The 22331-nt window shown below is 39.7% G+C and overlaps 1 protein-coding gene across 1 annotated transcript in view; it reads left to right on the forward strand.

Moving 5' to 3' along the window:
- Positions 1–22331, forward strand: part of MYO16 (myosin XVI) — a 481192-nt gene that overhangs the window by 145495 nt on the left and 313366 nt on the right. The window contains exon 9 of the mRNA XM_038570035.1: positions 2688–2841. Within this exon, the coding sequence (XP_038425963.1) occupies positions 2688–2841 (154 nt within the window). The remainder of the gene's footprint in view (positions 1–2687; positions 2842–22331) is intronic.

Consider the following 22331-nt stretch of genomic DNA (forward strand, 5'->3'; position numbering starts at 1 on the left):
AGCACTGTTCTTGAGCTCACCTGGTGTACAAGAGGGTATTACACAGTGGTTCCTTCCATTCATTGGATGCCCTTGTATTTCACTGCAATTTGCTTTTGGGACTTTAAACTTCCCGGGCCGTGATTCTTCCAATGTCCATTACTTTAAAATATATTTTTGCTGTTACTTATCTAGTTTCTTCTCATATCAAATACATACTTGTTCATCAGGGTAATTTTAGATAATGATAATTTTTTTTCTGCACCAGTAGGTATACTGCAAGAAATCGAGACTGATATTCTCAAGCTAATTTAAAGCTTTCAAAATCTAAATTTAATGAGACTTTTTAATAAGTATCTTTTGAAAATTTCTAGAGTTCTTTTTCCCACTGTTCTTTCATATATTCATATTCTAATTTTAAAAAAAGAGTGCTTTATCCATTTCCTAGCTTTTAAAATCTGAAAACAAATTTATTGTAAGTTTTTATTAAAAATAAAAATTATAAATAACAAAGAGAAAGGTGTAGTCTAAGTAATAAAATGATATAAAATCCTGAAGGTAATGATTGAGCTAAATAACTTAATTCTACTTATTCTTGTTAATATACCTCTAATAACCTAAAAGCACTTTATGCCTAAGATTTCTCATAGGAGTATGATTACATGATAAACCTCTAACTTAAGACAGGATGAGTGATTTGCTCTCTTATTTTATTGGAGTTAAATGTTGTTTCATGTTTATTCATCTTATCTGTGAAAATAAACTGAATATTTATTAACAAATGAAACTCTGTGATGGCATTATAGTTTCAAACTTTAGAATCAGGCTAATGTTAATGATAGTGTAGTAATCTCGGTATTAATGACAAAAGTATGTCTAATGGTAAATATTAAAAGAGCAAATAGAAATGTGTGGGTTTTAAAATATTTTTAATGTATTTATCGTGGAATATGTCACATCCTCTGCTTGTTGTAGTTCTAACAGATCACATTTGTCAAGTTCATATCCCCAGCTTCCTTTCCAGAGAAGAGAATATATGATCAACTCTTGGCTGCATGGACTCCCATGTGTCACACTTCTACCTTTTAGGTCTAGTGTGCTAGACTTAAATGTGCCAAAATGGACACCCTAGGTGGCCCACAGTCCTAGAGCCCCGGGTATGACTAAATGTCTAGTCTAGCCTCAGCCCTGGCCACCTCAGAATAGGATGGCTGTCTTAGACAGTTTGCCCATGTTGGTCATGCCAACTCTACCATCAATGTAATCCATTTTCCATGCCTTGTTGGTCAAGAGAGACACAGTGATGGGCTGGTAGAGGACTCTCAATAATCATTTGTTGATTGGTGGAAAATACTTTCACACACAAGAGACAAAGACCAATAATGTGGTGAGAGTTTTGAGTAAATGCAGGATGTAAAAACATCTAATCCAACAGCAAGAAGAATGAACCAGATAAAATAATAACACAGGGAACAGGAAAGTACACACCCATATTATGACTGAGTAAATGAAAATCATCATCAGTATTATATTATATTCTTGCTATTTTATGTTCCTTGAATTTGGAGTGTATACATAATATTATCTTCAGGACAAGAGCAGTTTGAGGTGAGGTGAGGTTATTAGGTGGGATAGAAATAATCACCCAAGGGGAGGAAGTTGAGCTGCTCCTACTCCTTACATAGGTATGATTTAACCTAGACCAAATGCTGATAAATTCTTGGCATAAACGTCTTATCGTGGTGGCTGAATTAACTCATCCAGCCCATCAAGCAACACAATTTAAATTTGTAGACACAGGAGGTCATGAGCTTTAGTCACGAAGATTGAAAAGGATCAGTTGTGTCCATTAGGTTCCTAGTTGTTATTAATGTGAATTTTTCTTCAGGGTTTTTGACTTCCAGTTTCAGTTGTTAGTAAGTGTTAATTTGATTAATACACATCTATATTGTGCTCAAATATATTCAGATGTCAATGTTAACATATAATTCATAAGGAAATATAATTATATTTTAGATAGAAAAAACAGATCAGGGCAGCCCCCCTGGCGCAGCGGTTTGGCGCCGCCTGCAGCCCTGGGTGTGATCCTGGAGACCGGGATCGAGTCCCACGTAGGGCTCCCTGCATGGAGCCTGCTTCTCCCTCTGCCTGTGTCTCTGCCTCTCTCTCGCTCTCTCTGAATGAATAAATAAATAAATCTTAAAAAAGAAAAAAAAGAAAAAACAGATCACAGAGGCTGCACTCACCATTTTCATAATGCAACTATTTATTTGTAAATCTGCCCTTTTAGTAGAATATTTGTAGAATGCCTACAACAAGTTTTACAGTAACCCAGTCTTTGGGAATGTGCAACTATTTTCATCATTTTGACTCTTATTCATCAAGATGAAGGAAGAGTTACACTGAAAATAAAATGACATCAAGTTCAAGCTTAGCTTCTCTGTGATTTTACATTTTACACATCACCACTCAATGAATTTTTTTTATATTTTTTCATTTGTAATTAAATATGCATAGATAGAAAACAAGATTGTCTTTTAAAATGGCAGTACTGTGATTTTATTCCTACTATAAACTTTTAATGCTTTTGGTTTTGCTCTAGGTGTTGATCAATTTTAGCATTTTAAGCACATCAGAATTATTGAAAATGAACAGTTTTCTGTGGACTCATCACCCACTTTTGCTGATTTTTGCATTGTTTCTTATAGATATTGCTGCATCTGAGTTTATTGAAGAAATGCTGCTGAAAGCCGAAGTTGCCTGGGAAGAAAGGGTAAAAGAGCATTTATCTGTCCCTGCCTTGGCCTCCGAGGAGCCATATGAAGAGATCCTCCATGACCTTCCAACTGTCTCCAGCAAGCTGTGAGTGCTCACATCATAGATCATGCTCACTGAGCAGTTGATTATTTTATTTACCATCCCTGCTAACCACCATTTTACAGTCAGTATTAAGACAGACTTGAAACTAAATTGAAGCTGGATGTCAACATACTTACCAAAAAATACTTGTTGACAATGATGAGTTTAGCATAATTTTATGAAAATCCTCTTATTCTTTAAAACATTATTATTTTAGTTATTAGATCAGGTTTGTCACCAGGAGACCAAACATGATATTTTAAACATACTTTAAGTTTTTGGCTAAACAGAATGGTAAGATTTCCAGTGATGATGATGGTGACTACATTCCTAAAGTAGAAAATACAAATATTCACTTTTTTTTCTCTGTGAAGTACAAATCTCAATGATTTCTGGTTGTCTAAAATACCTCTTAAATACTGATACATACTGCAACAAAGATGAATGTCAAAACGTCATGCTAAGTGAGTGAAGGCAGATACCAGAGGCCACATATCGTATGACCCCATTTGCATGAGATCTCCAGAATTGGCAAATCCATAGAAATAGAAAGTATATTAGTGGTTGCTAGGAGTGGAGACAGAGGGCAATGGAAATGACTCTTATTCAGTAAGAGTCTTTTGGGGATAATGGAAATGTTCTAGAAGTAAATGTGCTGCTTACACAAATTTGTGAATATGCATAAAAAAAGCACTGAATTGTACACTTTAAAAGTGTGAATTTTGTGCTGTGTGAATCCTATCTCAACAAAAGAAGGAAACACATAAGCAAAAAATATTTCGGGTTGAAAACAAAATCTGCTCTATACAAGCAGTGGAAGCTTGGTGAAGTTACTTTCTATGAAGAGGTTTCTTTTCTGGCAATGGAGAGTCCTTCTAATACTGAAACATTTGAGGGTCCCCTGAATAAATAACAGCATCTAGGTTCAGACAATTTGAAAAATAATCAAACAGTAGTGATAGAGGTTATATTGGAGGGACATAACTCAATATGGTGGCTGGAGGGGTTTATGATGTACCCCATTAGCAGGCAACTTTAACCAACAAGGTCCAAGGCACCTGAGAACCAGATCAGGTCTCCCAGTGAGGAACCCAGACAAAGCTCACAACAGGAGGAGCAAGCAGGCTCACTCCAGGAATGAGGAGCGAGGAGCTAAGGAGATGCTCTTGGGATTCATCCATCAGAGAATCAGTTCCACTGGCCGGATTTAGTGTGACCTGATTTCCTTTCCCAGGAAGTAGAAAAGATGCTTCCAATGGACACCTCAGAAGGCGGTCGTGCGGAGTACAGGAGCTCAGAGGGAAATTTGTTTCAGTGCTGGTGCCATCACTCACATTCAAACATACTTTTAATTACAAATTACTCTTGATAATTCAAGAGGCTGAAGCTGTGTGTAAATGCATGCATTTACTCTACTTATTACTGACACACATTCATTATTGGATTGGACTTTTCAGCTGTGTTGGAAAGAAGCTTGGTTTTTAACATGTAAGACATTCTGCTAAGAATTTCATGGATTATCATCTGCTATCCTCAAAGCCTTATTAAGCTTCTTTTATTTTCTCAAGATCACAGAGCAGGGTAATGACAGATCAAGATTCATAGCCCAGCAATCTTACCCAGATCGCCTGCTCCTGCAACACATTCGCTCTCCTGTTTTCACAGGTGGAAGAAAAATACTATCGCATTGATGTGGGAGATAAAGGAAAAAGGCCATAGAAATAAAAGTTAGAGTCCAGGGATCCCTGGGTGGCGCAGCGGTTTGGCGCCTGCCTTTGGCCCAGGGCGCGATCCTGGAGACCCGGGATCGAATCCCACGTCGGGCTCCCGGTGCATGGAGCCTGCTTCTCCCTCTGCCTATGTCTCTGCCTCTCTCTCTCTCTCTCTGTGACTATCATAAAAAAAAAAATTAAAAAAAAAATTTAGAGTCCAGTCAGGAATGGTTAACAAAATAAATACCAAGTGACCCCAAACCAATGGTTAAAATAGGTTGATATTCTGTTTATATTATTATATTGACTGAACTGATACCCCCAGAATGAAAGGAGTAATACACACATTTGCTGTGGAAAAGTTTTATTTTTCAAGTGTTGATATTAAAGTCAATACCCAGTATTTTCCATTTTAGTTTCCAAATTACCTGTGGGCTTTCCAGGTAAAGAGTTGTTAAAATATAGACAGATTTCAAGTTTGAGTTAAAGCCAAATTCTTTCCTAATAAGTTATTTTGGATAAATACTAACTTATCCATGTATCTATAGTTTTGTCTATGTCTTCTGCTTTTAAAAATGTAAAAAAAAAAAAAAAAAACTACCAATTTTCTCAAAAAAGTATTTTTATGTATATTTTTTATATTGTTGATTCAACAATATGTTTTGAACAGATTAATCAGTGGCCTATTTGTTCTACATGATTAAATATAATTGGTTTGATTACACTCTCTTTTATTGACTTTGAGCAAAGCTTAGAAACTTTGCAGTGAGTTTTTGTTGAATTTCGACCTGCTTTTTCATTGTAGTCCACTTTTATCTTTCTTCAGAGATAGAACTGCAAATTAAATCAGGGCACCTGTGGCTCAGTCAGTTAAGCATCTGCCTTTGGCTCAGGTCATGATCCCAGGGTCCTGGGATCGAGTCCCACATCAAGCTCCCTGCTCTGTGGGGAGTTGGCTTCTCCCTCTGTTCCTTCCATCCACTTGTGCTCTCTCTCTCTCTAATAAGTAAATAAAATCTTTTTTAAAAAAGGAAATTTAATCAAAGAACAACCGAATCATATTTTTAACTATTTTTTAACTCTGAAAAAAATTGCACGTAGACGGGGCTAGTTCAAAGTTAACAACTAAGTACATTTGTCAAATGTGTTTTATAATTTATAATTTTGATAGACTTTCTGTTTTTCATTGTCCTTAGAGTGTTATAAAGTAAATATGAAGGAGGACACAAGATAAAATAACAAGGAGGTACAGTGCAGAAATTATACTCTGTATAATTGCTCTTCTGAACTGTGCTTTTGTAGCAGGAGGACAAATATGGACACTCAATTTTCTCCATAAACAAACTCATAAACATTGTAACGGTCAAAATTTTTTTCTAAAGCTGGTAAATGTGTGTATTGTTAAGAAAAAAAAAAGAGCACTTCTTTCTTTGAGTGTATCTGATACCACAATGGTGATTGGTTTGGACAACAAACTTATGGAAACATGTAGGAGATTTTTCACATGCCACTCTTTTTTTAAAAAATATTTATTTATCTGTTTGAGAGAAGGTGGAGAGAGCACAAGAGAGCAGGGAGGGGGTGGGAGAGGGAGAGGGGGATCATCTCAAGCAGATTCCTTGATGAGCAGAGAGCCTGAGGCAGGACTCGATCTCAGGACCCTGAGATCAGGACTTGAACTAAAACCAAGAATCAAATGATAAATAAATAAACAGACGCTCAGCTGACTGAGACACCCCGGCACCCCTAACATGCTATTCTTTTGATAGAGAACATAGATGAAATGAATCTGAGCACTGGCTTGACTAACAGAAAACACAAATGTATTTCTTCCTCAGATCTCTTGTGCATGATTTACAAACAGGATTTCTTCACACACCAGTTGTTGCAGCCAGTGGTTCAGCCCTGGTGTTCCAGAGGGTTTGGTCCTGTCTCTCTCGTCACCTCAGTAGGGCTGAGTTTCCCCCAAACTGTTTCTATTTGTTCCCTCCATTAAAATAAATGCTATTCTGTGAAAATCCAGGTTGCCCTCATTTAAACCCAGTGCCTTCTCGAATGCTTTGATAATCTGAATTTTTCAATGTGAAGCCCGCTCTTCAGCTGTTTCTAGAAGTTCCTCAGCTTTAGGGGGGGTGAAGAAGGAATTAGAACAAAATAAAACTCCAGGGAGAAGGGGAAAGAGCAAGCAGGAGTTGCCACATTGGTTGGTTTTTCTTCAGGTGGGAGAAGCGTAACAAGAAGCTCACTGCTCCTTTCAGCTCATTACTTTGCCCAAGAAAGAATAGTGCAAACTATTATAAGAGATGTGAGATTGGAAAAAACTTAATGGCCTTCCCTTCTTCTCCATATAGTCTGATGTTTTTCTTCAGAAAGGCTCTGCCCACCGTCAATAGGCAGCCCTCATCCTGAGGACTTAACTTGCATTACCACATCGGAATTATCATTGCCAATTTCAGTGTTAAATCCAACTTCCTCTTTCTTGCTAGAATAACTCACTCCTTTCACATTATCCTAAGATATATTTTACTAAAATTTTAAGAAATAATTGAATAGTTTCTGATACCTCAGCATACAAGTCAAATTCCCTTTCCAATATCAACTCCTACGACTTGTCCTGTAAGGATTTGTGTGCTAGATTACACACGAGTTAGTTAGAATAAGCACGTCACTCATGCTATGGCCCACTGTGAGCAGCAACCCTTTCTTTAATCAAGAGGAAATTCCTATATTATTGAATTGTTCCATATTCCATGTTTCTTAAAAATATATTTTATTTATGTATTTGACAGAGAGAGAGAGAGCCCAAGTGGGAAGGGGTGGGGGAGAGGAGAGAGAAAATCCAAAGCAGACCAAGGGCTGAGTGCAAAGCTGGACACGGGTCTCGATCCCAAAACCTCAATATCACAACCTCAGCTGAAACCAATAGTCAAATGCTTAATGGACTGAGCCACCCAGGCACCCCATATTCCATGTTCCTAAGATATCTTCTATTACATGAGCATTATTAAGGTGTCTGTTGCCTCACTTTCAAGTTTGTGTCTCAAAATGAGCAGATTAGATTTAACCAGAGTCCTCTCAGCTACTACCTTCCCTGTCTGTGAAGCTTTGAGGCTTCCCCTCTCTGCTTCAAATTTGCAGCAACTCTTGTCATACTTGACCGCTGTCCCCCCATCTGTTCTTTCTTGCCTTCTTGCTTCCTCTCTGTGCAGTTTTTCGTGTCCTGACGTAGACCTCAGGGTCGAGTGTACAGTGACTACCATTGATGAGACAGCTTTGACAGAATGTGCCCTGTGGTGTTTCAACATGGACATGCACTCCTAGGGTCTGTCATCACTGAAAAGTCTGATATGTCCCAACGTTTTGTTCGAATACTCTTTTTCACGGGGTCCTGGTTGAATCTGCAGCAATTCTGCATAGTACCTGGTGGGGAGGAGTTGCTCACTGAACAGTTGTGGGGGTTCACTGATTCATGGGTCTTGTGTCGTGACCGGACATCAGGACTTGTGCAGAGTGTTTACATGGATCATCGCATTTAATCTGCAGAACAACACAAGTACGCTCTTTCTTTCATTTTGTGGTTGTTGTTGTGAATTTTTAAAATTTGGGTATCATTGACATACAATGTTACATTAGTTCCTGGTGTACAACACAGTGATTCAACATCCTATATGCTGTGCTCACCGCAAGTGTAGTTTCCATGCGTCGCCTTACAACACCATTATGGTATCATCCACCATATTCTGTGTGCTGAATCTTTTATTCTCATGACATTTTTTATCTTTATAAGTTTTTAAGTTTAAACATATTGACACATACAACACAAATGCTTTTTAAAAAATATTTATTTAAATCTAATTTAGTTAACATACAGTATGAGTTCCAGAGGTAACACAAATACTTTGGGTTCTATCCCTATGTTATACATCCCTGTCTGAGAGTCAGAACTTAAGTAACTTGACTCATGTCACACGTACCCACTCTCATATTGTTTCAGTGAGGTGGTCATTTTTATTTGCAATTTGAAAACTTCTAATTTGGCTTGAAAGAGGAGATTGCTGACTTGAGTTTCCCTGTTATAGCCAGTCAGCTTTAGGTGCAGAATAGTGCCAGTTTAGCATAAGTGTATCACAACCTAAGAAGACAGTCTGTTATTAGGAAAACATTTCCTTTCTACAGAAATGAGAACCATGAAGGCTCCTTGCAATCTAGTTGACCGCTGTTCCACTTTTAAGCTAAAAGCTCAAGTCAAATGGAACAACATGGAGCCATTATTTCCCATCTTTCCATCATATTATTCATCAAACCCTTGGTCTTGTTCTGAATGTCTACATGACTCCCAGAAGCGACCTGTGAGGCCACATACTGTAGTCACTATGGACAGAGACCCCAGAGCCACACATCCTGGTTTGGGTGCTGGCTTTGCACCTGCTGGCTCTGTGACTTAGGCAATTTAGCAAAGTCTTTGCCACATGTCCCCTCAAGTGTAAAATGTGGGTGCTGTAAAGCATTTATTCGGTCCTTTCTCCTTGCTTCCTGGGAAGGGAGATGCTCAATCCTTGCCATAGGACTGCCTCTGTTGTGGGGGATCCCAAGATCCCTGGGATCTCACTTGAATTTATGTTAACAAGGTGCCCCAGGGTGGGGGCTGGTCATGGCAGAAAATCCAATGTTGTGATTAAATGACTGAGCTGTGAGCAGCCCGGCCTCTAGGAGGGGAGGAGGACAGGAAGCCGAGTTCAGTGATGGAGTCCATCATGCTTAGAAACCAAACCTCAAGGAAGACTGTGCCAACAGAGGTTGGTGAACACCTCTGCATACCTGGAGGGTGATGTGCCCTGATTCCCACACCTCACCTTGAGTGTCTGTGTGTATGTTTGACCCCGATTCGGACCCTCCCTAAGAAAGCTGTCATAATAAGTATAGTCCATTCCTGAGCTCTGTGAGTTGTTCTAGAGAATTATCAAATCTGAGGGAGATGTGGGAGCCCCAGAACTGATAGCTAGTTGGTCAGAAGTGTGAGTGAGCATGGAGACTCCCAAACTTGTGGCTGTGTCTGAAGTGGGTGGGGGGTGGCAACCCTGCCCTGAACTTGCGGGGTCCGTGCTATAGGTAGTCAGGGTCAGAACTGTGCTGTGGTACACCACAGGGTGACAATGATGGTGGTAAGATGTGGTTATTCTTGATGACTCAGTGACTTAATATTTCTGAAACACTTAGAGCACTATCTGGCTCACTGTGATACTACATAAGTGCTTGAGAAATGACAAAAAGAAAAGCAGATGTTTTTCATTAATCTGTGAACTGTCAGCATAATCATCTAAAGAATAAAAACCTTCTAGCTATAAGCTAAGACAATAGAATTAAGCTTTCATTTGGTGTTTTCAAACTGACCATACAGAGACAACCTTATTTTCTAAGCAACTGGAAAGAAAAATCCAATCCCAGAGAAGACCAGTTTTGAGGGGGAGCATCCTTTGATTAGGTTGCCTGGGGCTGGCTCTCCAGGGCTTGAGTCATGTGGCATTGGGGATGGAGACAAGATGTGACTGGGAAAAGTCTGGAATGAGGCAGAACTGAGCAGGGCTGGGGATACAAGGACAGGTGCTGGACGTAGGTGGGTCCCAAGGCGCATAGGCCAAGTGGCCATCAATAAGGAGAAATAACCTGTGGGGCTTTGTAAGAGGCAGAGTATGAGTATGCAATGTGTTCTTGATCTCAGTAAAACCTGAGACTCACAACAGTCTGGGAATAGACGATATGGAAAGCCTTACATTTTTTGAAACAAGCCCCATGTGCATTTATTTAGAAGCAAGGCAGCTGTGGCTACACAAGGATTTCTACTATGGCCTTTGTTGCTCAATGAGAATAAACACGATTTGCATATCAGTGAAATTTCAGTAATCATTTCCATTGATCTTCATTTAAATTCCATGACTTAGGGTGAAATGATGTAATTATCTAGCTTCGTTTTATGGAAAAACAGAAACTGGGAGGTGTGACAGACTTATGGGGATAGTGGGTTAGTAGCTGCGATTAGAACCACAGTCTTTGCATTCTTTGTTCATGCTCCCCAACCTAAGGTGGGAACAGGCTCCGGAAGATTGTCTTGAGTGTCTTCCTAGACTCATGGTGTGCACTGTCTTGGCATACAAATCTATATAAAAAAAATGGAGTTGCAAATGAGGGACATAGCCTTTGACCCATGCCTCAACATCGTACCTGGGGGCTTTCTTTATAGAAATGCCTCCTAGTAATTTCTGCCAGGACGCTTGGATAAGCAATACTGAAAAGTGCATTTTTACTCTTAGACCTGTAGGGACAATTGTGCTATAGGCATTAATTTCCTTGCTCCTGATGGTTGAACACCACATCTCTGGTTATTCCTGTGAGGCAATTGTTCTTCTACATTTACTACTGACCTTGAATGACCTGAACATTTTCAAAATCAGCACAAGCTTCAGTGACCATTTTCAGTAAAATAACATCACCCAAGATAAAGTCAGACCAGACTCCAAGCCCTTGATTCTTCAGAGTCTTTGGAAGCTTTGTATTACAAAGTCTTGATAAAGCCGTCAATCACTTCCATGTGAATTTGCAGGTAAAAATGGATTCTGTGGTCCAGAGAAGGACAGAGAGAAATGTCACACAATACAGGGACATAATGAGACCTTGAGAATTATTTAATCTGATTTCCAATTTTAAACCATTTATGCTATCCCTCAAACATGGTTGGATAACTAGTTGGTCTTCCCAAGTTGGTTGAAAATTAAACTTGGGTTAAGGTGAAGGTAGAGAGAGGGTGAAGGTAGAGGGAGATGTTTCCATTTCTATTCATTTTCTTTTCCTACAGTTGAAGCTGCTCCAGAGATGGGAACTCACTACCTTTCAAAGCAGCATATTCCACTTACCACCATTTTCTTCTCTTTTTATATTATATGCTGAGAGTGTACACATTCACTTTGCACACACTGTGTGCACACATGTGCATATGTTCTCCTGCTTGCTCTGATAAGTAAGTTTTACCAAATCCTATCAAATTGACTTACTAAAAATGTCTGAAATGCAGATTATTATTTACTCAAATGAATGATGGTAATGTTTCACATAAATTCATCAGATACCTATTCAGAAAAATAAATTATGCTAGACAGTCACTTTTCACAGTATAACATGACATATTCACAGAGTTGCTACATTCAACTCATTTTAAGTTAGATTTTTAAGATTTCTTTGCAAATACCTGTTGAGAACTACTAGATAAATATAGAATGTCTTAAAATAGTGTCATTTCCCGCTTAACCATAAGAGAGACACATTGACTTTTTTTTTTAAAGTAGGCTTTGTGCCTAAGATGGAGCCCAGTGTGGGGCTTGAACTCATGACCCTGAGATCAAGACCTGAGTAGAGATCAAGAGTCAGAGGCTTAACCTACTGAGCTACCCAGGCACCTGACATTTTTGTTTTTTAAACACAAGTAATATTTTACCAAAGTTTTTTTTAATTTTTTTTTTTTTTTTTTTTTTTTACTTTAAAAACTAAAGTCATTTTTTGAGGGGGGGGAAGATATTAATTAACTCAAAGCTCTCCAAGAACTATTTCTTTCAAAATTAAACTTTGGATCATTATTTTTTAGATTCAGAAAAGCCCAAATTCCCTATAGTAAATAATTTATGTAGCTGTGTTCTTAGGGTTAAAATTGAGAACTATCTATTCAGTACATTACTTTACCACCAAAATAACTGGGTCACATATGCCATTCTTCCCATTTGAATCAATGAGAGTTTTTTCTTTGTTGGCTTAATATATCCCAATATAGTCAATTTTGCTTGTTTTCTATAGTTTTCTAAAATTGCCATAGTCATACTGGGCAATAATTGTCACTTTTGATAGTTATATTTTATTACATTCCTGTTTCCATTTTCAGAAATAAAATCTCAGTTCCTACAGGAATATTTTCTCTGCATGAAATGCCTTTTATGTTTATAGAAAAAGTACATCTTGAATAAATCCAGTAGAGTTCACAAATTGATTGCCTGCTGGTATAGTCCCATGCAGTTTTATCCACGGTCAAGTTAAAGCAGTCTATCCCCAGTTTTACCTAAACTGTCCTTGGATGGTTGCTTTTCATTTTCTTTATGATTGTGGAATTTGCTTTACCAAAGCCTTTTTTTTTTTTTTTTTAGAAAATATACTTTTTCAATCCTATTTTTATTCTTTTTCATTGATGAATTTGTATTCCTAATACTTTTTTATATAATCAAAATAAAATTTTCTCATGGAGGAAAATTTGGAAAATGCAGAAAAACATATAGAAGCATGAAAAAACTCACTCATGTCCAAGAAAAGTTATACCAGAGAAATTAAAGATGAAACGAAGACTTTATTCAAGACTATTGCAATGGGGGAGAAAGAGCAAACTTAACTCTGGATACAAAAGGCCAGGGAGCTTTTAAATGCTGGGATGAGCTTGTGGAAAAGCCTGGGGAGATGTTAGCAGGAAGGCTGATCCTAGTGAGGAGGCCATCCATAGTTTGCTAGCTGGTGCTTAAGGAAATGAGGCTCCTTTCTTCCCACAGAGACCAGGAGACTGGGGCTCCTTCTGTCAATCCTGATGGTTACATTCCAACAGAATGGCTCTCAGGTCCTTGAGAAGGACATTGCAGGATTGTAGAATATTGGGCAGCCCAGATGGCTTAGCAGTTTAGCGCCGCCTTCAGCCCAGAGCCTGATCCTGGAGACCCGGGATCAAGTCCCACGTCAGGCTCCCTGCTTGGAGCCTGCTTCTCCCTCTGCCTATGTCTCTGCCTCTCTCTCTCTCTCTCTCTCTCTCTCTGTGTGTGTGTGTGTGTCTCATGAATAAATAAAATCTTTAAAAAAAAGGATTGTAGAATATTTACATCTCAGAAGGATAAAGAAAGAATTTACAATGGAAAGTTCTCTAAAATAAGCACTCTAGCGCTAACAGTCTAGAGTTAGGGAGGAGCCTGTCCAAAGTTGAGCTAAGGTGAGGGGTCTGTGAAATCCATCGTCATCAGTAGTCCATGTTTTTTATGAAACTACTCTTAATTTGGTTTATTTCTTCTTATCCTTTATATGTTTCTTTTTCTTTATCGAATTCTCTCTTTTTTTATTCATGAGAGACACAAAGAGAGAGGCAGAGACATAGGCAGAGGGAGAAGCAGGCTCCCTGAAGGGAGCCCAATGTGGGAATCCATCCAAGGACTCCGGAATCACGCCCTGAGAGGAATGAAGGCAGACGCTCAACCACTGAGCCACCCAGTCATCCCTCTTTATTGAGTTCTTATTCTCTTTATATAACTGCATCTTATTTTTTAAAAAATCTCATATAATAAATATTTTGTTATGGTTGATAAACACTTAAGGAGTACTGAAAAAAAGAGCAATGGTTACTTAAAAAGTATTGCCTTTTGTAGAAAAAATAGCATTTTAATACATATTCATAGGATACAAGTGGATAATTGGTGAAAATTTACATAGAAGTTATCTTATATGAATGCTGTTAACCGCAGTGATTATGAATGCAATGTATTTCATTTCAAAAGTGGGAAAGAAATCTAAAGAACAGTTGTCCCATAGACCTTTAAAACATTTTCACATGCCATCAGCCAAGGTATCTGTTTTGTATTTTCTTATAAAAAGTATGTGTAGGACAAATATGTTGCCATTTGATTCAGTTACATTACTTAAAATCATTTTTCTTATATGAATAAGAGTATTTTTAACTAGTTACAATTATTGTTAGTAATAGATTTATGATATTATATATTATCTTACTGAGTGTGTAAGTGATTTTTAAAGATGTAGGTGAGAAAGTGTGTGAACTTCTTCTATGTAGTAGCATCATCGACCTGTAGGGCTTGGCATACGCTTAGATACTGTCTCACCTAACCCCTGCATTTCCAAAGGTGAAATGTGGCCCAGAGACGTCGAAGGCTTATAAGGTCGAGTGGTTGCCAACTTGAGGTAAAAACTGACTTAGGGGTGCCTGAGTGGCTCTGTCAGTTAAGTATCTGACTCTTGATTTTGGCTTAGGTCATGGTCTCAGAGTCTTGAGATCAAGCCCCACATTGGGCTTCCTGCTGGGTGTGTAGCCTGCCTAAGATTCTCGCTCCCTCTCCCTCTGCCCCTCCTCACCCTCTCTGTCTCCCCACTCTTAAAATAAAACAAAACCTGATTTAGGATGAGGTCGCTGTTTTCCTGGATCAATCTTCTTTCCAAGTGCACCTCTGGGTTGGAAATAAAATAGAACCTGCTATTAACCCTGTGATTAGATTTGAGATAGGAAAGGAGTATTTTAGCTATTTTAGTAAACTCACTGTTTTTTTCCTTTTAGAAACCCTTTATAATTGGTGATTTTATGTAATTTCTACCTGACTAGTCACGTCACTGCTTTCTTCATTGCTTTACACCCAAACACCTGATATAGTATATGCAGAATCTCTCTTTAATTTTTCTTTAAGACTTCCTGACAAAGCAGAAAAAAAACTGGTGATTGATATACAAGGATAGATAAGTAAAGAAATATTTCAGTAGGCGTGAGGGTGGATTCTGGAGGCAGGCAGTGTGACCCATGGTTAAGAACACAAGCTCTGCATCTCAAGGGGCACCTCCACTCCTGCCTCACTGTGTCCACAGCCAGTTCTTCTAGTCTTTGTCTCCCCAGTGTGCTCATCTATAAAACAGGCAAAAAAGTACATATTCCTTATAGTGCTGGTAATATAAGTTAATATGTATAGAATTAATATATAGAGAGTACTTAGAATGGAGATTATCATGCCTTAAATTCTATATAATAATTACAATGTTTTATAGGTGGTCCACTCAGATTATAGAAAATATAGGGCAACTGCAATGGTATTCAAATATTTGAAGGGTTCTCATGTCAGAGAAGCATAGGACACACCTTGGGAGCTCCAAGGAATGGTGAATACAAGTTGGAGCAGCAGGCATTATTTCACAGTTGCTCATAGAAGAAATAAGGCCTCTTTGAAGTTATGAATGCCTTATCACTCAATGGTGTTCAAGCCCTGGATATGAAATTTTTATAAGCATTAAGGCATTCTCATTTTATAGTGAATTTTTAAAATTAATAACTATGTTATTGGGAAAGACAGTCTGCCATGGGCCTTGGGCGCCCTCTGGATTGTTGCTCAGTGTGTTAGACCACAAGGCATATGTAGTTAGTCACACAGGCCATCAGATAGCTCAAGGAGACCACTGAACAAACTCCAGGAGAGGAGCACTGGCTTATCTGCTGCTAGCTCCCCAAAATAATTGACTCCTGACCAGGTCTCTCTCCTCCAACACAATACAACTGCATGTGTAGATGTCCATGTAGGTCTGCCCGTGTTGGCCCCTCCTACCCACCATGGAACACAGTCAAACATGAACCCTTGGATACTATGTGTGGCATGAGTAATGAGGTGCTCCATCTCAGATCCAGGAATCCCTTGTCTTCTGCACCTATCCATGAAATAGTAACAGGCTAACTTGTTAGTTTGTAAATAGAGCAAAATTCTTGATGCTTCGCAGTGTGGGGCACAAACATAACAACTACTTAAATTGCCTGCTTATTACTGTGGTCACTGTGCTATGCCTTTTATGCACATCATGGTAGAAATCCCTCCCTGTGGGCCTTTTTTACAGATTGGTTTTAGAGAGTGCTTCTCTCACTTGGCCAAGGTGGCAAAGCTGGAAGCTCTTTATCTCTCCTTCTATTCTGAATGAGAGCCTTACTGGATAAAGTATTCTTGGCTGCATGTTCTTCTCATTTAGGATCCTGAATATATCCTGCCAGCCCTTTCTGGCCTGCCAGGTCTCTGTGGAGAGGTCTGCTGTTAATCTAATATTTCTCCCCATAAAAGAGATTTTTTGTCTCTTGCTGCTTTAAGGATCTTCTCTTTATCTTTGGAATTTGCAAGTTTCACTATTAAATGTCAAGGTGTTGAGTGGTTTTTATTGATTTTAGGGGGGGATCTCTCTATTTCCTGGACCTGAATGCCTGTTTCCCTTCCCAGGTTAGGAAATTTTTCAGCTATGATTTGTTCAAATACATATTCTGGACCTCTGTCCTTTTCGGCATCCTTGGGAACCCCAATTAAATGTAGATTTTTCCTTCTGAGGCTGTCATTTATTTCCCTTATCCTATCCTCATGATCTTTTAATTGTTTTTCTCTTTTTTCCTCAGTTTCCCTCTTTGCCATCAACTTGTCTTCTACATCATTCACTCGTTCTTCTACCTCGTTAACCCTCGTCATTAGGACCTCTAGTTTGGATTGCATCTCATTTAATTGATTTTTAATTTCGGCCTCATTAGATCTAAATTCTGCAGTCATGAAGTCTCTTGAGTCCTTTATGGTTTTTTCTAGAGCCACCAGTAGCTTTATAATTGTGCTTCTGAATTGGCTCTCTGACATCGAATTGTCATCCAAATTTTGTAACTCTGTGGGAGAAAGGACTGTTTCTGATTCTTTCTTTTGAGGTGAGCTTTTCCTTCTAGTCATTTTGCTCAGTGCAGAGTGGCCAAAAACAAGTTGTACTGGAAAAAGGAGAAAAAGAAGAGAAAAAAGAAAAAAAGAAAAAAGAAAAAAAAAGAAAAAAGGGTGGGGGAAAGCAAACAGAAAACAAAAAACAAGGGGGATATCCTCTGATTCTATATACTGTAAATACCTCGACTTCCCCTGGAACTTTCCAGTGCTGTTTAGTCAATGACTTGCTCTTCCCCCGTCCTTCCAGCTGGTCTTCTGGGGGAGGGGCCTGCTGTGCTGATTCTCAGGTGTGTGCACCTGGGGGAGCTGCCCAGCCCCCTGCCTGGTGCACTGCTCTGTGAAAGTTGTTTATCCTGGGATCCCTGGGTGGCGCAGCGGTTTAGCGCCTGCCTTTGGCCCGGGGCGCGATCCTGGAGACCCGGGATCGAATCCCACGTCGGGCTCCCGGTGCATGGAGCCTGCTTCTCTCTCTGCCTAGGTCTCTGCCTCTCTCTCTCTCTCTCTCTCTGTGACTATCATAAATAAATAAATAATTAAAAAAAAAAAGTTGTTTATCCTGTTTATCCAGTGAGGCCACTGTGAGGCTCAGTGGGGGTTGTTTATCCTGTGAGGCCCCAGGAGGAACAACCACAGGGGCGGCGGCCAGCTCCCCAGCCCTGGAGTCAGCTCCGCAGTAACTCCCGCAGCTCCCAGTCCGCAGGGGCCTGGATGCTCCGGGGCCGGGGCCGCGATCTGCACAGCTCGGGGCGCCGGGAGGCAGGAGCGTCCTCGCTGTCCTGTGCGCTCCCGGCCTCCGCCTGGCCCTGGCCTGGGGGGAGGCCGGATCCTGGGCTGTGTCCCCGGGCCCTGGGCTCCGGGGCCTGAGCTGCTGGAATCGCTCTCCTGGCTGCGCAGCCCCCTACGTGGAGCCGCCGCCCGAGCCCTTCCGAGCTGCTCCCGGGCCTCGCGGGGCGCGCGCTGCAGCCCTTAGGGAGCTCGGCCGCGGGGTGTAGCTGCTCTCCCCGGGGCGCAGGTGTCTGTTAGTGTCCCAGGGAGCCCGAGGGCATCCCCGCCCTCCTGGGGTCCTGCTCTAACTCCCTGCGAGCCCCTTTCTGCCCGGGAAGATGGGTGAAGCTCCTGCTTCTCCCCACGAGGCTTCCCTGTCCTGGGGACACTCCCCCCGGCCTTAGCCCGGCTCCTCGCGGGGCCCCTCCCCCTTGGATGATGCTTTTTGTTTCTTTATTCCGACCACCCACCACCCCCCCGTCTTCCTCCCTTGATAGAAGCGTGAACTCTTCCCACTGTAGCATTCCAGATGTTCTCTCTTTAAATCTCAGGCCGAATTCATAGGTTTTCAGGATGATTTGAAAGTTATCCAGGTAAATTTGGTGGGGACAGGTGTCTTGGGGACCCTACTCCTCCGCCATCTTGCCCCCTCCCTTCCCAAGGTGGCAAAGCTGGCATCAAAGTGTGGTTTTCTGACGGACATGTATGCTCATTGCAGTCTCCTTCACCATGCTGCCTCTTGACACCCTGTACCCCTGTACCCCTGCCTCTTCACGTACTTCAGTGTCTCCTCATTGAGTAAAACATCATCATCCAGAGCTCAAGAGAAGTAAAACTGACTTCACATTTCTATAAATATGTTCTTTAGCTATTCCTCAGGCCTTTCCTGGCACCAGTGTAGCCCATTCACTAGTTTTATTTTATCCACACTTTCCTAGACTCTGTGGTACAGTGGGAAGCATAAGACCCAGAGACAGGCTGTAAAGCAGTGAAACCTTGTGGTTACTGAAGGAAGTCCTTCAGATTACTCCCTTCCTCCCCTATCAATGTTAGTCTACCAAATCATTCTATATACAGCGGCGGGAGGTTGAAATAAAAAATTCATTTATAATGGCATACAACATCAGAATAAATCTAACACATTATTTGCAAGATCTTAATGCCAAAAGTTACAAAAATATGGACAGAAATAAATGATCAAAATAAATGGGGAGATATATTGTGCATACAGATGACAACATTCAACATTGTAAATATGTAAATTCTCCCCAAATTGATTTATCAGTTGAGCAGAAAGCTAATCAAAGTCCCAACAGGCATGTTTATAAAAATTCACAAATAGATTTTACAAACTATTTGAAAGTGCCAATGATCTCGAGTAGCTAAAGCAAAAAACAAAAAAACAAAAAACAAAGCTGGATGAGTCAAAGTATTTGATTTCAATTCTTACTGTGCAGGTACATTAATCAGACAATGTAATATTGGTATAAGACTAGACTGTTGTATCAATGGAATACAAAGGAACATCCGAACGCTGACACACACATATTTGGTCAATTGAGTCTTAACAGACGTATCAGATAAAGGTAGTATCCAAGATCTACAAAGAACTTATTAAACTCAACACCAAAGAAACAAACAATCCAATCATGAAATGGGCAAAAGACATGAAGAGAAATCTCACAGAGGAAGACATAGTCATGGCCAACAAGCACATGAGAAAATGCTCTGCATCACTTGCCATCAGGGAAATACAAATCAAAACCACAATGAGATACCACCCCACACCAGTGAGAATGGGGAAAATTAACAAGGCAGGAAACCACAAATGTTGGAGAGGATGTGGAGAAAGGGGAACCCTCTTACACTGTTGGTGGGAATGTGAACTGGTGCAGCCACTCTGGAAAACCGTGTGGAGGTTCCTCAAAGAGTTAAAAATAGATCTGCCCTACGACCCAGCAATTGCACTGTTGGAGGTTTACCCCAAAGATTCAGATGCAATGAAACGCCGGGACACCTGCACCCCGATGTTTCTAGCAGCAATGGTCACAGTAGCCAAACTGTGGAAGGAGCCTCGGTGTCCATCGAAAGATGAATGGATAAAGAAGATGTGGTTTATGTATACAATGGAATATTCCTCAGCCATTAGAAACGACAAATACCCACCATTTGCTTCAAGGTGGATGGAACTGGAGGGTATTATGCTGAGTGAAGTAAGTCAATCGGGGAAGGACAAACAGTGTATGTTCTCATTCATTTGGGGAATATAAATAATAGTGAAAGGGAATATAAGAGAAGGGAGAAGAAATATGTGGGAAATATCAGAAAGGGAGACAGAACATAAAGACCCCTAACTCTGGGAAACGAACTAGGGGTGGTGGAAGGAGAGGAGGGCGGGGGGTGGGGGTGAGTAGGTGACAGGCACTGAGGGGGACACTTGACGGGATGAGTACTGGGTGTTATTCTGTATGTTGGTAAATTGAACACCAATAAAAAATTAATTTATTAAAAAAAAAGGTATCCTAGATAATTGGCTGGAGAAAGATGTTCCTTTCAAAAATGATGCTGGAACATTTGGACAGCCATATGAAAACAATATACCCCGACTTGTAGAGAGCACCATACACAAAAACCACTCACAACTCATCATAGACCCAAATATAAAATATTAAACTATAAAGTTTCTGGAATGAAACCTAGGAGAAAACATTTCTGACCTTGGGTTAGGAAATGAATTCTTAGATAAGATACAAGAAGCCCAAGGCATAGGAGTAAAAAAAAAATATTCTTTGAAATGCACTGTAAAGAAAGTGAAAAAATAAGACACAGACTGGGACAAAATATTTGCCACATATATACCTGACGACTTGAAACCAGAATATATAAAGACAATATTCTGGCAACAAGGATGTGAACTCACATTTTACCAGAGTAGAGATTTTCATGTTGAATAAGCACATTAAAATGCAAATAGAAACCACAGTGAGAAGCCACTAACATACCTACTGAGAATGGATTTAAGAAGAGAGAGAGAGGTATTGGCAAGAACACAAAGCAAGTGAAATGCCCACATGATGCTGATGGGAACACCGCTTTGGCAACAGTTTGAAGTTTCCTCTAGGTTTTTCACCAAGATAAATGAAAGCATGTGTCTGCCCAAACACCTGCACACAAATGTGTACAGAAGCTTTATTCACACTTGACAACAACCCAAACCCAAATGTTCGGTGAATGGAGAGCCCAAGAATAGTACATTCTACAGTAAGCTACCACTCAGCAGTAAAAAAATCAAACCATTGGTGTAGATAGCAGCATGAATGAACTAAAAAACATTATACTAATTAAATGAAGTCAGACACAAACAGCTCCATGCTCTGTGATCCCTTTTTTTTTTTTTTGTGATCCCTTTCATATGACGTTTAAGAACAGGCAAAACTGTACTGAAAGCAATAGTTATCAGTGGTTGCAAAGGGCAGGAGGCTAGTGGAGGGAGACAACGGGTTCCACAGAGCAGGCACAAGGATATGGTTGGGAGTGATAAAAATCCTGTATATCACTGGTGACGTGGGTTACACACACACATATATCTATTCAACCATTTATAACTAAATATATGTATTCGACGTATACAAGTACATGAACACCTCCAGAAAGTGAATCTTACAGCATGTAAATAGTACCTCAAGAAACCTGAATTTTTTTAAAACCAAGAAGTTCATTTAAGCATTAGTTAGAATCACAAGTTCTATTGTAGAATACATGAAATGGTTATGTTTCTATGTATTGCCCTTGATTAAATATGTATTCCTGCTCATCTGGTAACATTTAGGGAAATGCATTTTTAAATCTTACTAATAAAGTGTTAAAGTACAAATTAAACATTTAGACTGTGCTTATTTTTTATGGACATTACGCATTAATGGTTTTCTTTTGGCGATGATGTCTATGGAACAACAAAAAAATGAAGTAGCTTTTATTTTTTTGCCTAGTTTGAGCTATAATGAAGTGTAATGAGTTATTGTTTGCAATCTTGCAATCCTTGAGCACATCATTCCTCTCTAATTCACTATTATTATTTAATTAGAAACTCTATCGCCCATGATCCTATAACATTTTAAGTTGTATATGAACGATATTTTAATTAATTGTATAATTTGTGCCTTCACTTGTTTGCAATTCACTTTCACATGTAAATATCTTGCTTAATTCGGTCATGGTTCTGCCTTAGCTTGTAAATCACATATTGACTTGTCTATTATAGTCATATATACATTTCTAAATATTTTCTTCTCGGATTGGAGTATGTTTTTCTTTTAACGTTGAAACTGAATGAAATGTAAAACTAATAGAAAAGTCCACAGATTCCCCATTGATTGTTTTTTTTTTCCCCTACTGTGTCAAGAAATGGTTTCTTATCTGAATAAAACAACTTTCTATAACTGAGCCGTCCTGTTGTGGTCATGTGTGATTAATACGGCGATGTTAGCAGAAGACTAATTATAGTATT

Source organism: Canis lupus, chromosome 22 (assembly GCF_011100685.1).
Source record: "Canis lupus familiaris isolate Mischka breed German Shepherd chromosome 22, alternate assembly UU_Cfam_GSD_1.0, whole genome shotgun sequence".
Taxonomy (NCBI): domain Eukaryota; kingdom Metazoa; phylum Chordata; class Mammalia; order Carnivora; family Canidae; genus Canis; species Canis lupus.